The sequence below is a fragment of the Triticum urartu genome, chromosome 4 (assembly GCF_003073215.2).
Source record: "Triticum urartu cultivar G1812 chromosome 4, Tu2.1, whole genome shotgun sequence".
NCBI classification, from domain to species: Eukaryota; Viridiplantae; Streptophyta; class Magnoliopsida; order Poales; family Poaceae; genus Triticum; species Triticum urartu.
The window spans coordinates 463,003,503-463,026,870 of NC_053025.1; the positions used below are offsets into that span (position 1 = coordinate 463,003,503).

At 45.0% G+C, this 23,368-nt stretch overlaps 1 protein-coding gene and 1 long non-coding RNA gene across 2 annotated transcripts; both read left to right on the top strand.

Annotated features, from left to right (window-relative positions):
- The first annotated feature begins 1,203 nt into the window (after positions 1–1,203).
- Positions 1,204–12,549, top strand: LOC125553947. Its single transcript, XR_007304279.1, has 3 exons — positions 1,204–1,214; positions 2,994–2,997; positions 12,451–12,549. It is a non-coding gene; the product is annotated as an uncharacterized LOC125553947 (long non-coding RNA).
- A 6,820-nt stretch (positions 12,550–19,369) lies between these two features.
- LOC125552065 lies at positions 19,370–22,899 on the top strand. Its single transcript, XM_048715529.1, has 2 exons — positions 19,370–20,696; positions 22,456–22,899. Exons 1-2 carry the CDS (start codon positions 20,198–20,200, stop codon positions 22,710–22,712), a joined length of 756 nt encoding a protein of 251 aa, XP_048571486.1. The 5' UTR covers positions 19,370–20,197; the 3' UTR covers positions 22,713–22,899.
- Positions 22,900–23,368: the final 469 nt, after the last annotated feature.

The window sequence follows — 23,368 nt, forward strand, 5'->3', positions numbered from 1 at the left end:
CTCCATACAACTAAAACCAAACCTCGAGTTTCCCCGAGGGGGCGCTGCACAGGGCTCTAGTTTGGACCAACACTCAGAGGAGCACTAGCCCGGGGGGTAAAATAATGATGACCCTCAGGAGCGCGACTCCCAAGGAAAAAGAAAAGGCTAGGTGGCGAATGGTAAAACCAATGTTGGGCATTGCTGGAGGAGTTTTATTCAAGGCGAACTGTCAAGGGGTTCCCATTATAACCCAACCGCGTAAGGAAAAAATCCGGGAACATAACACGGATATGATGGAAACTAGGGCGGCAAGAGTGGAACAAAATACCAGGCATAAGACCGAGCCTTCCACCCTTTACCAAGTATATAGATGCATTAATTAAATAAGAGATATTGTGATATCCCAACCAAATATCCATGTTCCAACAAGGAACATACTCCAATCTTCACCTACAACTAACAACGCTATAAGAGGGGCTGAGCAAAGCGGTAACATAGCCAAACAACGGTTTGCTAGGACAAGGTGGGTTAGAGGCTTGGCTTAACAATATGGGAGGCATGACAAGCAAGTGGTAGGTATCGCAGCATAGGCATAGCAAAAGAGCGAGCAACTAGCAAACAAATATAGAAGTGATCTCGAGGGTATGGTCATCTTGCCTGAAATCCCGCAAGGAAGAAGAACGAGTCCATGAAGAAGATAAACGGACGTAGTCGAACGAATCCTCACAAACGTGGCGTTATCGGAACTAACCCGAAGAAGCAACACCGGAAAGATGCAAACAATATAGTAAACAACCATCACATAAACATGGCATGATGCACAATCAAGTATGATGCATGTCCGGTTTAATGAAGCATGGCATGGCAAAGTGCACAAACAAAACTACAAGTTAAATGGAGCCGAATATGCAACGAGTTGCATATTGACGGAACACCACATCAATTATTTAGTTCACTCCCGGTTAGGTACTCAACAATATTAAATGTTGTTAAGCGTGTCAAGAGGTGAAGCATAACAAAACTATATCATCTAAACAATTTAAATGGGGCCGGATATAACAAATAACGAATCCGGTAAATCCCCATATGCCTTAGTAATTTATTGCAACAACAATTTAAACATTTTAATTGTTGTTATCATGGTGCAGATGACATGAACAAGTTTATGCAATTTTTATTAAAAGTTGGCAAGAGCATTATGAAGCATTTGTCACCATGGCGGAACGAAATGGGTGTCATAGCAACGACAACTTGAGTGAGATACCAATGCAAATGAGAAGTGTGCGGATGTGTGGAGCACGCAAGAGATGGGGAATGATCCCGGATACCGGGTGCCCCACATGATGGTGGCATGGCAAAAGAGGGGCATCGCAAGCGACAACTCGATCACGGTGCAAAACACGAGCATCTCATACATCACACATGCATTAGTTCACGGGCGGTCGTCTCGGCGGTTATACCTTTCGGAGCGTGCATAGGGGACGGTTCTCGTTCGTAGAGGGAAGTAGGCGTTCTCACAACGATGGTAGTGGAAGTAGTCGATCTCGCATGCTCTAGGGTCGACGGTAGAGGTCCTCGCGATCTCGACGACGGTAGTGGTACATGTTTATCGGTACTCGAACATGACGATCCGGAGAGGGTACTTGGCAACATGCGCGTCGTCGGTAGTTGTACACAAACGTTGTCGGACTTACGGGTTCGCGGTCTCCGGATGTAGTGGTACACGTTCACGGAGTAGGTCGTACACGTCGTCGGTAGATGTTCACTTGACGGCCTTCAACGGCGGTAGTTGTTCTCGTTTCGTCGTGGAAGTAGTTGCACATCTCATAGCGGTACTTGACGATTTCGGAGACGGTGGAAGACGAACTTGGCGGTCCTCGTCGTCCTGGTACTTGGTGTTATTTTCGGTTCGGTGATCGTTTTAGGCGTCGGGCATCGTGGAGGAACTTGACGTTCTTAGCGATTCTGAAGACGGCGGTAGTGGAAGTAGTGGTTCCCGTTCCATAGTCGAACTTGTCGAATCCGAACTCTTCGAGGGTCGTCGTGGTACTTGGCGCTTGCGGTCTTGATAGCTCGAAAGGGTGCTTGGCGTTCTCGGCCTTGCAGGTCATGGTACTTGGCGTGGAGGTAAACCTCAGGCGCCATACATTGAAAACGAGCTGCACCAGGGAAGTTCAAGGCAGTGGTGGTAGCAACCGGGTTGACCGAAGGGGACGGCTCAGACAAGAGCTTCTCTGCCCAGGGAGGAGGCACAAGTGATGCAGAGCTGCAGGAGGAGCTTCGCCATGAGCAGAGGCGGACGGTCTTCGCGTGGAGATGGAGCCAGGGTAGGGGTCTGACAAGGTAGGTGTGCGGAGGTGGGCGCACAAGTGTTGCCGCACAAGGGCAGCAGCGATCTTGCCGGCGTCAGGGACGAGGGCGGCTCCTCGGGGCTTCCTGTTACAGAGACGAGAGAGGGAGGGATTTGAGTCGCGAGAGAGGGTCAAAGAGAAAGGGAATCAGGGGAAGAAAAGAGAGGTGCAGCAGGGGCGTCCTGGTCCGCTGGGCTACTCCGACGAGGTGGAACTCCGGTGTGGCACCTGGAGGCGATGGTAGTGAAAGAAACAGAGGCGGGGACGGGGCCCTGCTGGCGAGACGGGCAAAGGCAGCGGAGGCCGGCCGGATCGGGTAGTGGATGCGAGGGACTCTGGCAGGGGCTGCGTTGGGTAATCAGGCAGGAGGAGCGGCTGCCCTAGTCCTCTGGCGGCGCTACGGGAGGAAGAGGGAGACGAGTGAGGAAGAGATGGGATCGGGGAGGGAGATGGATCGGGGCTACGTTCGTGCGTGGGTGGCGGCGATAATGGGAGCACGAGAGGGAGCGTGGGAGATGGGCTAGGGTTAGGATGGGGGGATGCCGGCTGGGCCTTGGCCCAAAGGCTGCGGGGGTTAGAATGGGCCGTCCGCTGGACCTGAGCTGGGCTTCTCTCTTTCTCTCTCTTCTTCTTTTAAGAGAAAAGAAATAGAGAAAAAAGGAGGGTTAAGGAAAGGATTTGTGCAAGGGGGCTATTTTCCCGGCCTCATAAAAATGAGTTTTATCCAAGAAAAATAGGAATGGACGTGTTTGCAAGAATTTAATTCAGATGGTTTGAACAAGGACTAGTAATTAGAAGGTCCAAAAAATGTTGAGAATTTAGGTGGATCTCCGGAAAATGATGAAAGAATAAATGGCAAGGTTCGAGGTCAAGCAGCGAGATAACAAAGGCATGGGGAAATTTGCAAGTGTGTTTTTAGGTGATTCCATAAGAATGGATTATTTTATAATAGCTCCACTAATATCGGGAGGATATATTATAAAGATAAGTCACCCTTCCCTCGATTTAAATGGATCGAAGATCCATACGATTTATTTAGTTGAGATGCAAATGATTTATGAGATGATGGCATGATGACATGATGCAATGCAAAAATAAAAGGGCAAGCACAAATGAAACACACGGCGAAACCCAAAATATAAGGAAGTCTTCTCGAGCATCGGTCTCGGGGCGTCACAACACTCCACCACTACGAGAGGATCTCGTCTCGAGATCTAGAATGGCACCGGAGGGAAAACGGAAGAGAAAGAGAAGAGGTAAGACTAAGTTGCTTCTTTGACAAACGAGTGAAACCAAGAAACCTTGAAAAGTTGAACAAATTGAAAGAAAGAATACAACGGAGATGAACGAAGTTGAAAACACCCCGTTAGAAAAGAGGAACAAGGAAGAACCAATTCCTTATAGCACTCCGGTTGAAAAGAGATACAAGACTTGATAGGATGAAAAGGATTTGAGCAAAGGGGCACAACACTCCGGTTAAACAAGATAGAGAAGGAAAAAGACTGATATAATTTGGACAGCACTTTGACTGTAAATGGAAGAAATTGAACATGATCTTGACAAACCGAGATGAGGAGTGAAAAGAGCAACATCACTAGACCTCCGGAGAAAGAATAGAAGTTGGCTCTTGGAAAAGGAAAGAATTGAGAGGAAAAAGACATCTTCTACCACAATAGAATTTGAAAAGCATCCTTAAAAGAAGGATTGAACGGAGTTGTTGGAAAACCAACAACGAAAAGAATAAGCTTGATATGGTCTTATGGAATACACCTCAAATTATGAGGTGACAACCTGCCACTCACGGGAAAAATAATTGGATTGGTATGAACAAGGAGACGAGAAAGCTTATTTCACCGGAAGGATGAAAGAAGAACTTGGGTCCTATATGAGCACCATAAATAGCAACAATCCTTAGGGACGGTTTTAGGTGAAATATAGCCCAAGATAATTTCAATGAAGGGATTGATGGATTTAAAATACCTCATTCTTAACAACATGTGGAACATGAAACATGAACTCAAATTATCAAGAATGACATAATACCACCTCCAATGATACAGAAGAAAGAATTGCACTCCGGACTGCAAGAAGAAGAAAAACTTGAGCTCATTAGAAAAGAATGTTGATGAACACTTCGAGAAGGAAAATTAAATCCTTGATGAACCATCATGTAGAACCTTCATGAAGAACTCCGGTAACAAAAGGATAACGAAAAAGAAAGGGAAGTTGAAAACACAAGGTGAAACCTTGTAATGATTTAGATGAATCTCCGTGGTGATATAATTGAGAGAGCTTGGAACTACGGGAAAAAATGAAACAATTGAAAAGCGAGAGCTTGATGAGCCTCCGGAATAAGGAGTTACTCACTTCGATGAAACAAGAATAAGAATTACATTCTGCTTATCCTTCATCAATTAAATTGATGACAACCAAAGGATTTGGCATACTACTTATTCTCATAGGAAGGATTAAGAGAGATATAGCGCCAACTTGAGAAAGGTCTTCAACGAACCGTCGGTAGGATTGGAACAACGAATGAATTGATATGATAACGAAGGAAGGGAAATCTTGAACGACCCACCGTAAGAATTGAAAAAGAACGAATAAAACATGAAGAAACACCGCGAAGGATTAGCAAATAAACAAAGATACTTGAGAGAATTTAGATCCATGAGAACGAAGAGATCACGAGCTGATTAGAGGATATTTGAACGAAGCACCGGTAATATTTGGAGAATGATAGCTGAAATCTGAGAATGAATAATCCAAATGATGGCCTTCAGAGAATCAAGCTGAAAATACTCCTGAATTGCTCCGGATAGGTGGAAAGAATTATCACAATCGAAAACAATTATGAGAGGATGGCAACAAGCTAGAATCATGAATCTTGAAGAGAATGGAGCAAGATTTAAGGGAAACTCTTCTTCGGTCTTCAAAATTCAAGAATGATGACGAGAAACACCACCATGAATTGTTTAGACACTCCGATATGAAGAATAGAAAAGGATGAGCCAACTATGAAAAGAATTTGAAAAATCTTGGAGAAAGACATTTGACTGATGATAAATCATTCTTACGTCAAACTTCGAAAAGAAAATTTGGGGATAGCTCTAGGAAAATAAGAAGAGTCGGGTAAGATCCTGTAAAAAGACCTATGGGTTAGGGCCCACTCAAAAGAAAACACCGTTAGATGATTACTTGAAAAGGTAGATGCACCGGTTGAATTAAATGGCTTGAATGAGATAACAATCTTGAAAGAGCTTGAACGAATGTAGAGTGGAAACACGAATCTTCTGAGATATCTTTAGCACTCCGGAACAATTGAATAGCGAGAAGTGGATGATTAAGAGGTGCACCGGCATGAGAAAGCATTTGAAATAAGGAAAAGAATATGATCAAACACTGAAAGCTTGAATTGAATCCACCAGAGAAGAAAAAGAATGAATAATGATGAACTTGAGGTTCCGTTAGGATCTTCATGAGAATCACCGGATAAGACATTGACGGAAAAGAATGGAGAGACTTCACATCAATAAGATGGATACTCGATAAAGAAATCCGAGTCCTTGAAGAACCAAGGGTGGGAGGGTGGGAAAACAAAGGCACCTTGGGAAAGATGAAACAAACACCGTTGAGAAGAACTTAGTTGATCTTGCGGATGTTGAAATGATCGGATCCACTTGAAGAGAAGCACACCGTTGAAAAATTGAAATGACAAACTCGATGATCAGAAGGATTAGTATTCACACAGAGTATGAGAACACCTAGGAAGTATGGAATCAACATTTGACTTCGAAGCAACTCGAATACCACAACTCAAAACAAAACAAAGGATTGGCTTGCAGAATAAGCCAGACAAACATATGATAGAGATTTCATCCGAAGTTTTCGTGGTGGGGCCTACACGGGCTCGATCGTACAGCACCATCATGTACAAGGCAGTGCACATGACATACGAAGCGTCCCCGAGTCGGCATAGCCAAGGACTCTTTAAGACACAACGAGACCACTGTAAAACCGACCGTGAATAGGCGGACCACTAGACGTTGAACCCCAATTTCATATCATACATCTGTCGGAAAGATATCCTAAGAGCTACTTGAATTCCCACTTATAAACTCCCAAAATTTTCCGGTTATGCAATCAGGTGTTGGGGATACAGGGGAAGCATAATATCTCACCCAAAACTAGCAAATCCTACATCCAGCTGTATCCATCCTTCAACACATAACCAAGAAACCTTCGGAAATCGTCTACCTCAACCTTCGAAAAGCATCCGTTATACGAGTTATGGCAATACTCCCGAACTACCACCCCAGTACTGGGTGGCGTAGAGGTTATCTCACCAACAACTGCATAAAAGAGATTTTCAATGTCGGCGAAACTAAACTCAGGTATTCCAGAACTGCAATGATAAAATTGTGATGACAACACCTCGGAGCTCAACTCCCCGGGATACTGCCACAACCCCTAAATGACAGGAGGCACCAAGAACAATGTTCTCATCACAAATCGATCAGAACGATTCCAAGATACCCGCGTGATCCTAAAAAAAATTAGTGAAATTTGAGAAGAGAAGAGTCAAACTACGTCAGGATGCCTCACCAGAGCGATGAAGGGACTGGGGAGTAAAAAGAAGTCCTAAATCTCTGATATATATAATTCCTAAATGACTCAAAACATTTTAGACTCAATAACGCCAGCGATTCGATCAAATAGGGGGCTCCTGAGGTCGGGGAAGGCTCTTATTACCAACTTGTAACACCCTCGATGCGGCTATATCTCCCACGTGTCGAAGCACGACTTAGAGGCATAACCGCATTGAAAGCAATGTCGCAAGTGAGGTAATCTTCACACAACCCATGTAATACATAAGGAAAATGATACATAGTTGGCTTACAATCGCCACTTCACACAATACATGAATAAAGCATTACATCATCCAGATACAATCAAGGTCCGACTACGGAACCAAAATAAAAGAAGACTACCCCAAAGCTACACAGATCCCCGATCGTCCCGACTGGGCTCCACTACTGATCAACTAGAATGAAACAACACAAAGGACAAGATCTTCATCGAGCTCCTCTAGGAGCTTGGTTGCATCATCTGCACGGTATCATCGGCAACTGCAAACTGGTTTTGGAAGTATCTGTGAGTCACGGGGACTCAGCAATCTCACACCCTCGCGATCAAGACTATTTAAGCTTATAGGTAGGGTAAAAGGTATGAGGTGGAGCTGCAGCAAGCGACTAGCATATTTGGTGGCTAACATACGCAAATGAGAGCGAGAAGAGAAGGCAAAGCACAATCGGGAAAACTATGATCAAGAAGTGATCCTAGAACAACCTACGTCAAACATAACTCCAACACCGTGTTCACTTCCCGGACCCCGCCGAGAAGAGACCATCACGGTAACACATGTGGTTGATGTATTTTAATTAAGGTCAACTTCAGGTTTTCTACAACCGGACATTAACAAATTCCCATCTGCCCATAACCGTGGGCACGGCTTTCGAAAGTTCAAATCCCTGCAGGGGTGTCCCAACTTAGCCCATCACAAGCTCTCACGGTCAACGAAGGATATTCCTTCTAGCGGGAAGACCCGATCAGACTCGGAATCCCGGTTACATGACATTTCGACAATGGTAAAACAAGTCCAGCAACACCGCCCGAATGTGCTGACAAATCCCGATAGGAGCTGCACATATCTCGTTCTCAGGGCACACTCAGATGAGCGCTCCATACAACTAAAACCAAACCTCGAGTTTCCCCGAGGGGGCCGAATGTGCTGACAAATCCCGATAGGAGCTGCACATATCTCGTTCTCAGGGCACACTCAGATGAGCGCTCCATACAACTAAAACCAAACCTCGAGTTTCCCCGAGGGGGCGCTGCACAGGGCTCTAGTTTGGACCAACACTCAGAGGAGCACTAGCCCGGGGGGTAAAATAATGATGACCCTCAGGAGCGCGACTCCCAAGGAAAAAGAAAAGGCTAGGTGGCGAATGGTAAAACCAATGTTGGGCATTGCTGGAGGAGTTTTATTCAAGGCGAACTGTCAAGGGGTTCCCATTATAACCCAACCGCGTAAGGAAAAAATCCGGGAACATAACACGGATATGATGGAAACTAGGGCGGCAAGAGTGGAACAAAATACCAGGCATAAGACCGAGCCTTCCACCCTTTACCAAGTATATAGATGCATTAATTAAATAAGAGATATTGTGATATCCCAACCAAATATCCATGTTCCAACAAGGAACATACTCCAATCTTCACCTGTAACTAAAAACGCTATAAGAGGGGCTGAGCAAAGCGATAACATAGCCAAACAATGGTTTTCTAGGACAAGGTGGGTTAGAGGCTTGGCTTAACAATATGGGAGGCATGACAAGCAAGTGGTAGGTATCGCAGCATAGGCATAGCAAAAGAGCGAGCAACTAGCAAGCAAAGATAGAAGTGATTTCGAGGGTATGGTCGTCTTTCCTGAAATTCCGCAAGGAAGAAGAACGAGTCCATGAAGAAGACAAACGGACGTAGTCGAACGAATCCTCACAAACGTGGCGTTATCAGAACTAACCCGAAGAAGCAACACCAGAAAGAAGCAAACAACATAGTAAACAACCATCACATAAACATGGCATGATGCACAATCAAGTATGATGCATGTCCGGTTTAATGAAGCATGGCATGGCAAAGTGCACAAACAAAACTACAAGTTAAATGGAGCCGAATATGCAACGAGTTGCATATTGACGGAACACCACATCAATTATTTAGTTCACTCCCGGTTAGGTACTCAACAATATTAAATGTTGTTAAGCATGTCAAGAGGTGAAGCATAACAAAACTATATCATCTAAACAATTTAAATGGGGCCGGATATAACAAATAACGAATCCGGTAAATCCCCATATGCCTTAGAAATTTATTGCAACAACAATTTAAACATTTTAATTGTTGTTATCATGATGCAGATGACATGAACAAGTTTATGCAATTTTTATTAAAAGTTGGCAAGAGCATTATGAAGCATTTGTCACCATGGCGGAACGAAAAGGGTGCCACAGCAACGACAACTTGAGTGACATACCAATGCAAACGAGAAGTGTGCGGATGTGTGGAACACGCAAGAGATGGGGAGTGATCCCGGATACCGGGTGTCCCACATGACAGTGGCATGGCAAAAGAGGGGCATCGCAAGCGACAACTCGATCACGGTGCAAAACACGAGCATCTCATACATCACACATGCATTAGTTCACGGGCGGTCGTCTCGGCGGTTATACCTTTCGGAGCGTGCATAGGGGACGGTTCTCGTTCGTAGAGGGAAGTAGGCGTTCTCGCAACGACGGTAGTGGAAGTAGTCGATCTCGCATGCTCTAGGGTCGACGGTAGAGGTCCTCGCAATCTCGACGACGGTAGTGGTACATGTTTATCGGTACTCGAACATGACGATCCGGAGAGGGTACTTGGCAACATGCGCGTCGTCGGTAGTTGTACACAAACGTTGTCGGACTTGACGGGTTCGCGGTCTCCGGACGTAGTGGTACACGTTCACGGAGTAGGTCGTACACGTCGTGTGTAGATGTTCACTTGACGGCCTTCAATGGCGGTAGTTGTTCTCGTTTCGTCGTGGAAGTAGTTGCACATCTCATAGCGGTACTTGACGATTTCGGAGACGGCGGAAGACGAACTTGGCGGTCCTCATCGTCCTGGTACTTGGTGTTATTTTCGGTTCGGTGATCGTTTTAGGCGTCGGGCATCGTGGAGGAACTTGACGTTCTTAGCGATTCCGAAGACGGCGGTAGTGGAAGTAGTGGTTCCCGTTTCATAGTCGAACTTGTCGAATCCGAACTCTTCGAGGGTCGTCGTGGTACTTGGCGCTTGCGGTCTTGATAGCTCGAAAGGGTGCTTGGCGTTCTCGGCCTTGCAGGTCATGGTACTTGGCGTGGAGGTAAACCTCAGGCGCCATTCATTGAAAACGAGCTGCACCAGGGAAGTTCAAGGCAGTGGTGGTAGCAACCAGGTTGACCGAAGGGGACGGCTCAGACAAGAGCTTCTCTGCCCAGGGAGGAGGCACAAGTGATGCAGAGCTGCAGGAGGAGCTTCGCCATGAGCAGAGGCGGACGGTCTTCGCGTGGAGATGGAGCCGGGGTCTGACAAGGTAGGTGTGCGGAGGTGGGCGCACAAGTGTTGCCGCACAAGGGCAGCAGCGATCTTGCCGGTGTCAGGGACGAGGGCGGCTCCTCGGGGCTTCCTGTTATAGAGACGAGGGAGGGATTTGAGTCGGGAGAGAGGGTCAAAGAGAAAGGGAATCAGGGGAAGAAAAGAGAGGTGCAGCAGGGGCGTCCTGGTCCGCTGGGCTACTCCGACGAGGTGGAACTCCGGTGCGGCACCTGGAGGCGATGGTAGTGAAAGAAACAGAGGCGGGGACGGGGCCCTGCTGGCGAGATCCGGCCGGGAACGGGCAAAGGCGGCGGAGGCCGGCCGGATCGGGTGGTGGATGCAAGGGACTCTGGCAGGGGCTGCGTTGGGGAATCAGGCAGGAGGAGCTGCTGCCCTACTCCTCTGGCGGTGCTACAGGAGGAACAGGGAGATGAGTGAGGAAGAGATGGGATCGGGGAGGGAGATGGATTGGGGCTACGTGCGTGCGTGGGTGGCGGCGATAACGGGAGGACGAGAGGGAGCGTGGGAGATGGGCTAGGGTTAGGATGGGGGGATGCCGGCTGGGCCTTGGCCCAAAGGCTGCGGGGTTAGAATGGGCCGTCCGCTGGACCTGAGCTGGGCTTCTCTCTTTCTCTCTCTTCTTCTTTTAAGAGAAAAGAAATAGAGAGAGAAAAAAGGAGGGTTAAGGAAAGGATTTGTGCAAGGGGGCTATTTTCCCGGCCTCATAAAAATGAGTTTTATCCAAGAAAAATAGGAATGGACGCGTTTGCAAGAATTTAATTCAGATGGTTTGAACAAGGACTAGTAATTAGAAGGTCCAAAAAATGTTGAGAATTTAGGTGGAGCTCCGGAAAATGATGAAAGAATAAATGGCAAGGTTCGAGGTCAAGCAGCGAGATAACAAAGCCATGGGGAAATTTGCAAGTGTGTTTTAGGTGATTTCATAAGAATGGATTATTTTATAATAGCTCAACTAATATCGGGAGGATATATTATAAAGAGAAGTCACCCTTCCCTCGATTTAAATGGATCGAAGATCCATACGATTTATTTAGTTGAGATGCAAAAGATTTATAAGATGATGGCATGATGACATGATGCAATGCAAAAATAAAAGGGCAAGCACAAATGAAACACACGGCGAAACCCGGAATATAAGGAAGTCTTCTCGAGCATCGGTCTCGGGGCGTCACAATTAATAAAAGCAGTAAATGTGAAAGCATGACCACTTTGTAGGGTTTTGAGCCCTCGACATGTTGAACATGTGAGATATACTTTACCAAATGAGATTTTTTTTGCTTAATCCATTAAACAAGGACACACATTATTCTATGGATAACGCACATGCTCGTTACTATAGTTAGTAAAAGTAGAGAAGTAAGCCAATTTTCCAAATTGGATTCTGAAATCAGAGGCAACTTTTGGTACTAGTATTATTTCAAACAATCTAGGAACTTCCATAACATTGGTGTGATTCAGTTTGAGCGACATTTCTTATGCGGAAGCAAAACCTGTATTTCTACACAAGTTTCCTTCAGTTGCTTAGGGTGAGCAAGCCCATAATATTCCATTTATATTATGTCTCCCTTTTCTGTTGGAGTTACATAGGAGTGGCTAATTTTTGAATTAAATAAAAAGCCCTTTTAACTTAGTGGTAGAGTAATGCCATGGTAAGGCATAAGTCATCGGTTCAAATCCGATAAAAGGCTTTTTAAATTAGTGGTAGAGTAATCTCGTGCTAAGACGTAAGTCGTTGGTTCGAATCTGATAGAGTACTTTTCTACTAAATTGATTCACTTTTTTTCTTTGTTTCAAGAGGTTTATTCTAAGAGGAAATTGCATCCTGTAACCACATCATTTATCCCTTTTTTGTACCCAAGGCTTTGCAACATTTCAAAATCAGGAAATTGCCAGGAAGGGCATAGCAAGCGACGAAGTGCTTCAGGGAGTTGAAAATAAGCATAGATCCGGAGATTTCCAAATAGGTCAACCTTTTAAACTGCCTGCTGAATCCATGAGCAGGCAAGAGACAACCTGGCGAACTAAAACATCTTAGTAGCTAGAGGAAAAGAAAGCAAAAGCGATTCCCGTAGTAGCGACAAGCGAAATGGGAGACCCGGACGCTTTTGGGATGCTTCTAATAACCAAGGAATGGCAAGTGCTCTTCCTTGTTTAGATCCTATTTCAATCGGAACTTTCCACGTCGATCCTTTTTTATTACGTCTTGTTTTTACTCCTATATTGATAGTTAATCTACGCACATTACTTAGCACAACTAGGAAAATAAGATAAGATAAGATAAAGATAAGCAAGACTAAAAAAATATTCGTCGGAATAGCGAAATACAAAATTAAAAAATGCAAAAAAAAAATAAAGGGGAATCTCACCCCCTTCTTTATCATAAAGAAAAAAAATATTTTAAAAATTGTTTAAAAAGAAAAAGAAGTGCCTCTATATTTATATTATAGATTTATCTAAGTGGCCAAATAAGGTTTAGCTGCTCTTATAACAAAGGAATTCATATTTACAATGAAAATTTGACTGGATCTTTTTTATGTGCGATTTAAGTAGACATACATTTTCACAAATAAATTGTCCAACCTCATGGCTGTCTTTGCACCCCCGCCTCCTTTATCACTGAGCGGTCATTCAGGGGCCTTAGCTGGTGATCCGGGTTGTTTCCCTCTCGACGATGAAGCTTATCCCCCATCGTCTCACTGGCCGACCTTGACCCCTGTTATTTTTGGATCGATTTCGAAAAAGAACTGCTAATCCTTAACTTTTCGAGGAATCCTTCATCAGTGGTTGTGAATGACTGACTTTTTCAATCCTTTCGACCTTGGTTCTGTAGGAGCAAGTCAGAAAGATTGAGAAATAGAACCATCTGATTTGATTTGTTCCCAGTAGCTTAGAGGTCAATTCTATTTATTTGACCTCCCACCGTTCACGACATCCCTTGCTCCTCGCAAGAACGGCTCCTCGGTGGAGGAGTACAAGCGCTAGTCCCCTTCGGTCAAGTGCTTGTGCGTGCTCTTACCTACCGTAGGACCTCCGTCCCCGAAGAGAATAAGGAGGAGCAGGAACAACAGGTTGTCCTCTCTTGGCCCAGTAGTTCCGCAACTACTACCATGGTTGTTGCCAACAGAGATCCCCCATTCCGAAAGGTAACGGGACCAGCCATTAGGTCCAAATTTGTATGCCACTGTTGTGGTGCCGATAATGAGGATAAGGGTCTCCAAAAAACTTATTTTCGTTCTATGAACTTTAAGGTGTATGAAGTATCATAGTTAACTCTTCCAGTGGAACGGTAGAGACTCCATTTCACTTAGGTTGATTTAATTTAGACCGGAGGCAGACCTAAGTCAAGGTAATCCTTGGTAGGCATGAAATCACTGACAAAGAGTTGCCTAGATCCGATGAGCTTGCAAGCATAATTTGAAATTTCATAGAAGCGGGCATAGCTAGGGGTGAACCACGAGAAGTTAGAGTAATTAATGGGTAGGTATCATAAACATCCTGCCCTTCCAGTCTTTTTCGCCTAAGAAGGTTTTGGAGGATGAACCTATGGGAACGGCAGTCCTGCATCGAGATTATTAGTTGTTTACCGCTGCACTATTTTCTTACTTGACTATCCTGCCTGACTTGGCCAATAAAAGATACCTAGCATGACACATCAGCTATGCCATCTGAGCCTGTCCACTTGCTAGTCAGGAAAAATAACCGCTCCATTCCATAGGCTTCTTTCACAGCTCTCTTCACGCTCGCTTTACGAGTGCAACCAAGTTCAATAAAAATGTTCATGCTAATTCATAGTTACTGCATTAATGGGCGAACAACCCAACCCTTGGAACCACCTACAGCTCTAGGTGGCGAAGAGCCGACATCGAGGTCCCAAACCTTCTGGTCGATGTGGACTCTTGGGGAAGATCAGCATGTTATCCCCTGGGGAGAAAGATGCGCAACTCAAAACGGAAGCAGGATGCGCGTGTTGTCAAAAATGTCGGAGGTTACCAGATCTCTGAGACTACCATTGATCCGACAGAGCAGAACGACCAGAAAAAGAAGTGGAGTTAGAAAGCTGTATGATAGGTGGTAACCATCTTGTACGGTTCGGGGGTCATTATCAAGCCTCGTGACTCCGGCTGTGTTGATATCTTCGTATTACTTGTTATCATTCTATCTATCTGGTTATTGCTTTATGTGTTGGTTGGTATTTCACTCAAAAAGTTTAAGTAGAAGTGATTTCTTCCTCATTAGCACCATTTTGATTATCATTTGTATCTTGTGATGAATGAAGTGAACTTGAGCTCTCTAGTGCTTCTATTTTCTCTTCGAAAGCATTTACTAGTATTCGATGAGACTCTGAAAGACCAGAAAGACAAGTGGAGAATTTCTCTTTGTTCAGTAATAACTTAATCTTGCAATAAAACACTCTTGCTTGGAAGGTATGGTAAAGGTAAATTGTTTCTATTTTTTGTCAGGCCTAGATTTTCAGAATACTTCTATGGGAAATGCTCATTGAATGAGCATTCTCCATATTATGCCTTGAAGAGGACTCGAACCTCCATGCTCTTCAGCACGAGATTTTGAGTCTCGCATGTCTGAAAAACTCACTTTGTGATCAGACTAATCAAGGTTGTAGTCATTCAATTTTACTACTTCGTTAAATGATGGCCGTTTAAAGGTGTCATGAGATAAATATTGGCTTGTAATTGTGAAGCCCCAATTCTTGACTGAAAGGGACACCAAAGGCCTCTGCCCTTCTCTCTACCTATCCAAGAGATGGAAGGGCAGAGTTTTTTTGTTTTTTCATCTTTTCATCAAAGCGCCTGAACCAAATGTATTTATTTTCATTAGGATCCTATTCTACGGTTACGATTACAATAATAATTATTTACTTTGCAAGGATGTAAGTGTCAGACTGCTAAATTGTAGAAGAGGAAATAACATAGTATTTTCCGTTTCATGCGGATAGGCAAAAGTGTTTTTAGCCCCAAAACACGTAGTAAAGGATCCTATCCTATTTCTTGTATTACCTTGAATTTTTGGTATATTTTGTGGAAAAAAAAGAAACTCGGATCTAGTGTGGATTTTAATCAATATAAAACTTGGCTTTTATATTTCTTTACCTAATATTAAAGGACGGATGCTTTCATAGTTCTCCATACGTCATCTATTTATATCCATTGATTTTGTGTTAACCATAAAGATGGACGCTTGAGATTTAAAAGTAGATCTACGTAACGTTATGTATAAAAATATAAAGCATGTCCACAACCCATCATTGTCGTCTATGGAGAGTCCCTTATATATTTTTAGAATATGGAGAATTCGACCTGCATACAAACACATTAGTTTTGTTTTAATTTTATAAATAACATTATACACATTACTGTAGTTGGAAAGCAAATAACACAACGTCAATCTTCTCTCTCCTTCCTATCTTCTATCTCCCTGTGTGTCCGTTTCGCCGCGTCGTTTTTGTATATATAACACAAAAATTGATCAGCCCAACCAGCCAGACCGCATGGTCAGATTGCCCCAGGAGGCCCCGACTTTTTTTTTCAATCAGTATCCACCCTCGCCTCCTCAAGCCGCCTCCGACCCGTACGCTGCGGCCCTGCGCCACTGCTGGCAGATGGAGGGTGCGGTCGACCATGGACGGCCAGCGACAGTGCATGCCAATTGCTCGATGAAAAGCTTTTGCGTGCGGAGATGCGGATGAGCTGGCGAGGTTACTAGGGGAGGATGTGCTGCGCGATCATGCAAGGTCGTGCACGGGAGGCAGGATTGGCAGGGGACGCAGGTCCACACAGAGATGTGAGGTCGCCAGGGGGAGGGCTCAAGGAGGGAGGAGCTCGCTGGCAGACGGGAGGGGTGTCCACTGCCGACCATGATGTAGGAGGGTGCAGGCGATGCAGATGAGTGGGCATCATGCAAGGCGTGGTAGGTTGCTGGTGCTCTGGGTTGGAGAAGAGAGACAGAGAGGAGCAAACTGTCATGTTACGGATTGCTTTGCTATCGCATCAACTATTGATGCAGTGTAGGCCATGGCTTAAGAGACCAAGTAACATAGATTCATTCAGAGAGAAATACTGCTTCTTTGCATGATGCTGCTGCCTGTTGAGTACAGCTATATGTTACTGATGTCTGCTAGATGTTGAGAGGAGAGCCTGTGAGACTGGCTGGTTTATGTTGTAATTAACTAAATTTGTTTCACTGAGTTTTCTCATTTTTGTTCTCACTTCAGTTTACACTTTCGATTTGTTCCTTCTATTTGTATCTGTTTTAAAAGAACTTCATACAGAGTTGTTGCTGAGGAAAATAAGATAAGTAGGGATGAACTTCATCTATATGAAGCAGATTTGGTGAATTTATTTGTTCAGTTTGTCTAATTCACATCTAGATGTTTTTTAAGGATGTCACATTTAATCTTCCACGAGTAACGTAGCAATAAGGAACAAAAAAAGCTGGGACAAAAAAAACAGACCACAAACATAGTGGACATCAGGTTAGATGTGACATAACTATGTTACATCTAGATGTGTCCTAGATAGACTCTTATTTATTTGTTCTCAACTGTGGCTGGGTCGGTACGCATGGGATGATTCGCTTAATTTCCTTTTGGTTCTGCAATCCAGTATGATGATCTCAACTGCAGTTGTGCTTGTCAAATTTATTTCATGCAAGTATAATTGTATAAATACCTACGGTACATTGCAGTACCATGGAATTTCTTGAGGAAAATGTTTAAAATCTATCAGAAGATAACAGCGAAAGATAAACCACACTCACTGATCGACACGTGCCCTGCAGGCCCATCCACCGCTTCCCCGTTATTCCCCATCTCTGTTTTTTTAGTAGTTTGGATTGCTTCATAGAGACTCTTTCATGACGAGCAAAACGCAGCCAACCCATGGAAGCAAACCAGGAGGAGCGACGGCTCCAACCACCCTGCCACATCCCGCGACATAATGAAGGACGGTGGAGCACCGCACGGCACCGCCACGGGTGCTGCAACTCCATGGAGGCGACACACACGCAGGGGGGAGGCGGTCACTCGTCGGCACTGCCGGCGATGTGATGCGGCGCTCGACGACGACCGTCGGTGCGGCGATGCAGCAACTCATCGATGGCACAACTCTGCGGTGCAACCTCGAGGCAACACTGTTGGCGCTCCAAGTCACCGGTGGCGTAGCTGCAATGGAGCACTCGTCACCGGCAACGCTGCATCGCAGCATCCGCCATGGCCGCCGGCGTCGCATCCCAGCTTCCGTCGTCATCACCACGCGCTGCGTCGCAGCATCCGCGATGGCCGTCAGCGCTGCATCTCAACTTCCGTCGTCGTCACCACGCGCTGCCTCGGAGCTTCCATCGAAGCATCGTCGGCGCTGCGATGGTGACCACGACGAACGGCCGACATGGGCACTGCAACTCCGGCGATGGTTGCCTTGAAGCTGCAATGGAGCAAAGCTGGCCCTGCAATGTAGCCTCGCCGGAGTTGCATTGGAGCCTCGCCGGATGCACCCGTGCTGCATTGGAGCCTCGCCGGATGCACCCGTGCTGCATTGGAGCCTCGCCGGAGTTGCAATGGAGCTTCGCTGGAGTTGCAATGGAGCTTCGCTGGACCCATCGGTGCTGCGTTGGAGCTCCATTGGACGGCCGTCGATGCACCATGAGAGCTCCAGTGGAGCTTTGCCGGGACAACATCGCTGCGTATGAAGCTGTTGCGCGCTTGCTGCTACCATAGTGTTGCCCGCGATCTAAAAATCACCCCCGCACTGATCCAACGGCTAGCTAAGAAATCATCCGGCTGATTCGTAGCAGCCGCCATTTCTTAAACGTTTATTGACGCCATGTTTCCTGTGTTTCTAAAGGGAGCACTAGCACAGGGAGAAGGTTGAAATGCTAGAAGAAATCATGCTAGGTGACGCAACCACCGGAGCAGAAAAAATGCAATAGCTCCCACACACACAAAAAAAGCAATACCAAAAAGAAAAAAAAAGTAGAGAAGAAGCATCATTGTAGTTAGAGGAAAAGATAGAGAGAGTGTGGCAGAGAAAAGACTGCCGCATCCCCATGGCGCACCAGCCATTTTTTTTCTTGTGCAAAAAATAAAAATGCCACTCATACTGCTGTGGATTAAGAAAAAAACTGGGAGGTAGTATGCAAGGCATCATAATAAATAGTGAGATAATATTGTTGTATTGAAATTCTTGAAAAATCCAAGTGTTTCAAAATTACAATCCTTGGGTAGGAAGAACTCAAATGACATATACTTGCAAACATCGGTAATTTTTTCCAGCCCAACTTTACAAAATCACCAACTGTACATACACAAAAGCGACAACCAATGGTAAGCAAAGACATTATGCTACCTTCTGCCAAATCATCGGAACTTTGTGTAGGACGACCAACGCAAATCTGAATGCTTCTATCCTTGTGCCTCTAGGAGGATCTCAACCTGGTCCACCGGTGGTGAGTATCACTCGATCCAGACGTTTCTGTCACACATTTCATTTTCAACATCAAATATGATCTTTCCCATTTCAGACTCAAAACATTGTTTTTGCGAAAACAGACTCAAAAATCAGCATGCCCATGTATCTGGTGGAGCCGGCAGGACAATGAATAACATACTGGTAAACAGAGAGGCGGTGAATAAAATGAAGAGATGTGAAAGGGAGAGGAATTTTAATGCTTGCCACGAAATATTTAGAGACATCCATCACCTTTGCCCCGTGGCAACGCACGGACATATTTGCTACTCCCTCCGTCTCAAAATATAAAAACGTTTTTAATACTAGCATAATGTCAAAAACATTCTTATATTTTGGAGAGAGGGAGTAGTATTTAGCTAAAAAACCCAATACATAGGATCGAAGCTTATGTAGAAGAAAAAATAGTGGGACGAAACCGCCAGCGTCGCCGGGACGCAGCTCCTCTGACGTACGGCGCACTCGCTGACGTGTGGACCCGGACCCACGCGTCAGTGGCCCAACGTCAGGTGGCCGTACGTCAGGGGATCCGGCTCCGCGTCGCCGGCCACCACAGATGACCGCCACTATGAGCCGCCGCCACACCAAGATCGAGCAGCCCTCCGCCGATTCGCCTGACAAGACCTCGTCAGCCGGCCCATCTGGTAATGTACCAGAGGCCGCGCCGCCTCTTCCTCTTCTCCCAGGCGCCACGAGGAGGAGGAGGTGATCCCCGCCCCGCCGCGGAAGCGCTGGGAAGATCCGCGCTCTCTGAGGCTCAGGCTGCTGAACCTCATCCGTACCTTCTACCTGGAGGCGCTCTCCCGCCTGCCCGCCGCCCGACTCTGGAGCACGCACGCCCGCGGCGTCCTCGTCGCCGGCCACTGCTACGGGCCCCTCTCCCCTGTCGACAATATCCTCGTCAACGCCATCTGGTATGACACCGCCTTTCCCCGCCGCCCCACCGTCGACTTTCACTTCGGCGATGTGCTCGAGATCAGCCCCGAATGCATCGCCCGCATCGCTCACCGCTCCCTGGAGGGTCTCATCGCCTGCCTCCTTCACCTCTGCCCCTCCCTCTCCCGCGACGACGCGCTCTGGCACCTCCACCTCTCCAAGGCCGACCTCTCCCGAGCCATCGCTTCTGCCTCCGATTCCGTCTCGGCGCCCACCCAAGCCGCCTTTCTCAAGGCCGCCGAGGCGGCGCACCACCCCATGCCACACGCTTTGGCGCTCTTCGTCTCCTCGGTATTTCCCAAGGTTGAGCGTGATGCGAGAATGCTTCTCTGCGTCAACCGGGCGCTCACCGCCCCTGAGCTCGACCGCCTCTCTGACATGCTGGTGCCCTCCCCGCTTCCGGAGGACCTCTATCCTCCTCCCCCACTGGTGACGTCCTGGGTGGCCGCCGTAATCAAGTCGCGCATCGAAGGCTGCAAATATTCCCAGGAAGCCTCACGCCAGCTGGTTGAGACTGCATTATCCAAATATGCTCAGCAAACAGGCCAACATTACGAGCTCCATTTAGTCTGTGGCATAAATTTGTTCATCCAATCCGAAGCCTTTTGGCACATCAACTTCTTGGCACGGGCAAAGGACGCTGCTGGTGAACTGCCCATTTACTTCTTCGCCGAAGCAACGGTTGCAATGGGCGAGGACGACGAATTCCTGGAGGAGGATATCGTCTTGTGCTGCCCAATCAAACCGGCTGGAATTGGTATACATGCTCTCTCCCACCACCATTGTCCTATGACATTTCTATTTCATATTCCGTTAGAAAGAAAGTGTCAAGAAGACAAAAACATAACACCTAGACCTAGCAACAAAGCAAAAATCAACCAATAACAAAAGCCTAAGAGCCTAAATTACCAAGCTCTAAGTGTTTCTTAGTGGCATGAACAGCTAATATCAGTTCCCTAAATAATATATGTATCAATATATATGTATATGGTTGTATGTTGTTGGTTTTGAAAATATTCTTAATTATGGTCTCATTTACAGTTTAAATAAACTATGTGTGTACTTTAAAAAAAAATTACCCCCTCCTTTTCAGTTTATAAGTCTCATGTTTGTCATAAGTCAAACCAACTTAAGTTACTACCTCTATCATGATTTATACCTATATCATGGTTTATAAGTCTCGCAGACATACCATTGAAAACTTCTTTTGAAGGTGAATCTAACAATATTTTTTTGTGACATATAACTAATATTTTGTTGATCAAACTAATGTCAATCTTTTCATTGAAATGTGTGAGAGACTTTTAACCAGGATCGAGGGAGTAAGCAAGTTTGTTATAAAAAAATTGGCATCTACAATATGAAATCAGTATCAGTAGATCCGTCATGAAATTTGTTTTCATTTATTTTGTATTGTAGATATTGACATTTTTTTTCTGTAAACCTGGTCAAACATAAATGGGTTTGACTTAAGATAAACTTGGTGATTCTTATAAACTGAAAGGAGGTAGTACTTAGATATTCCGTGCTGCAGTTTTAGATAGCATAGTTTACATTACAGAAATATTGCTGATCCTTCTTGCCCTACATACTATGCAATCTGCTATAAGTGCTTAGCTCCATAAGAATCAAATATGGGGATTAATTGCTCATTGCAGCAATGATTTAATCCTATCATAACTTGCACGTGCTGGATTTTAGTAATGTATACTGCCAGTTCACAGATAGAAATAGGAATTTAAATATTATGCAAGTTTTGGCTATTGCATGGGGAAACAAAATCATGGTATCCTCTTGTTCTTATTTACTGAAACAGGTGGATGCTTCATGTTTCTGTTTTATTGAAACCTATAAAGTCCATTTAGATGTATCGAGAACAAGTCATACTACTTGAGACCTTTGACAGGTCACGAGTGATACAAGTATTAAAAAGTTATTATGCCCAGAGCACGGCCCAGGTCACTGCAATTTCTGGGGACCTACACAAAAAAGCGGTGTCAGTTCCCTTGCTTTGCAATGTTGGCTCATAATATATACAATCCTGATATACAATTAAAAGGAAACCTTCAGATTAACGTGCTCCGCTGCTCCAAATACCACATTTTGAACAGAATACACATTGTTTTGCCAGCTTTCATTCTTTGCTCTGCAGTTCAGCCATTTCCGCATCTAAATAGATTCGGCTGAGTCACCCTCAGTATTTATAAGCTAATTTTTGCTGAAAATTCATTTGTCCAATGGTGTCCTGAACTAAATTCCTCTTTCACCGGTCTTCAGTATGCATCGGAGGTTCAGACTTCTATTTGTGTTGTAACTCCCTATGCAGCCGTTTTTGGCAAATAAAATAAAATTGTGTCGTCTAGTTTATTCTGCCATGCTCCTATATTGGCTAGGTGAACTTTAATGAACCAGTTACATAGTCTTATAATTTTATTTTCTAAGTGAAACAATCGATAATTTGTTTCTTTTCTGTTGTGAAAAGCTCTTATGCTAATTCTTCTTTCTGGCACATGCAGGTGGGTGTGGAGCTTGTACTGCCCAATATAAAAAGCTCAACCACCCTATTGACAAAGAACACCATGGTGGATTGGATGACTATGACGAAGAGATTGGGAATGGAGATGATCACTGGGATTATAAATTTCCTCAGCTTGTAGACTTCATCATGTTTGATGCTGAGGACTGTGCAACTGTACGTCATATAGAGAAGCGCTTTCCTCCTAGGCCCGACGGGGATGAAAGCGCCGAGAATTTATGGATCACTGAAATGTGATAGCAGTTGACAGTAGTAATTTATAGTTATGCTTACATAGAGCATTTGGCATGTGGTGTCTTTCTGAAGAATGTTGTTTTAGTACTGTTTTTGTGCTGTTTCGGAAGATATCTCTTGTTGGCATTTGCCATGTTGTTATGAATGTTGGTATAACTAATATCTTAAAACGAAAATTGTATATGCCCAAGTTTACCGATTTTGTGAATACTATAGTGTGCTGGCGACTTAGCCACTTAGGGGAAACATATTCTTAGATATAGCAATCCTAACATCTGGAGCATCTATTACACGGGAACACACAAGGGTTCTAATATTCTAGCAATCTGCTATCCGGGCTATATCTATATAAACCACTAGGCAACAACGATGTAACAAATATCAACAAGAGATACCTTACAAACAAAAGCACCAAATCAGAACTAATTAACCTTCTTCAGAAAGGCACTACTGTCAAATCCTCTATGCAGGCATAACTATAAATTAGTAGTGTCAACTGCTATCACATTTCAATGATCCATATATTCTCGACGCTTTCATCCCCGTTTGGCCTAGGAGGGAAGTGCTCCTGTATACCGCGTACAGTTGCACAGTCCCTCTCAGCATCGAACACGATGAAGTCTACACGCAGAGGAATACCATAATCCCGGTGATCATCT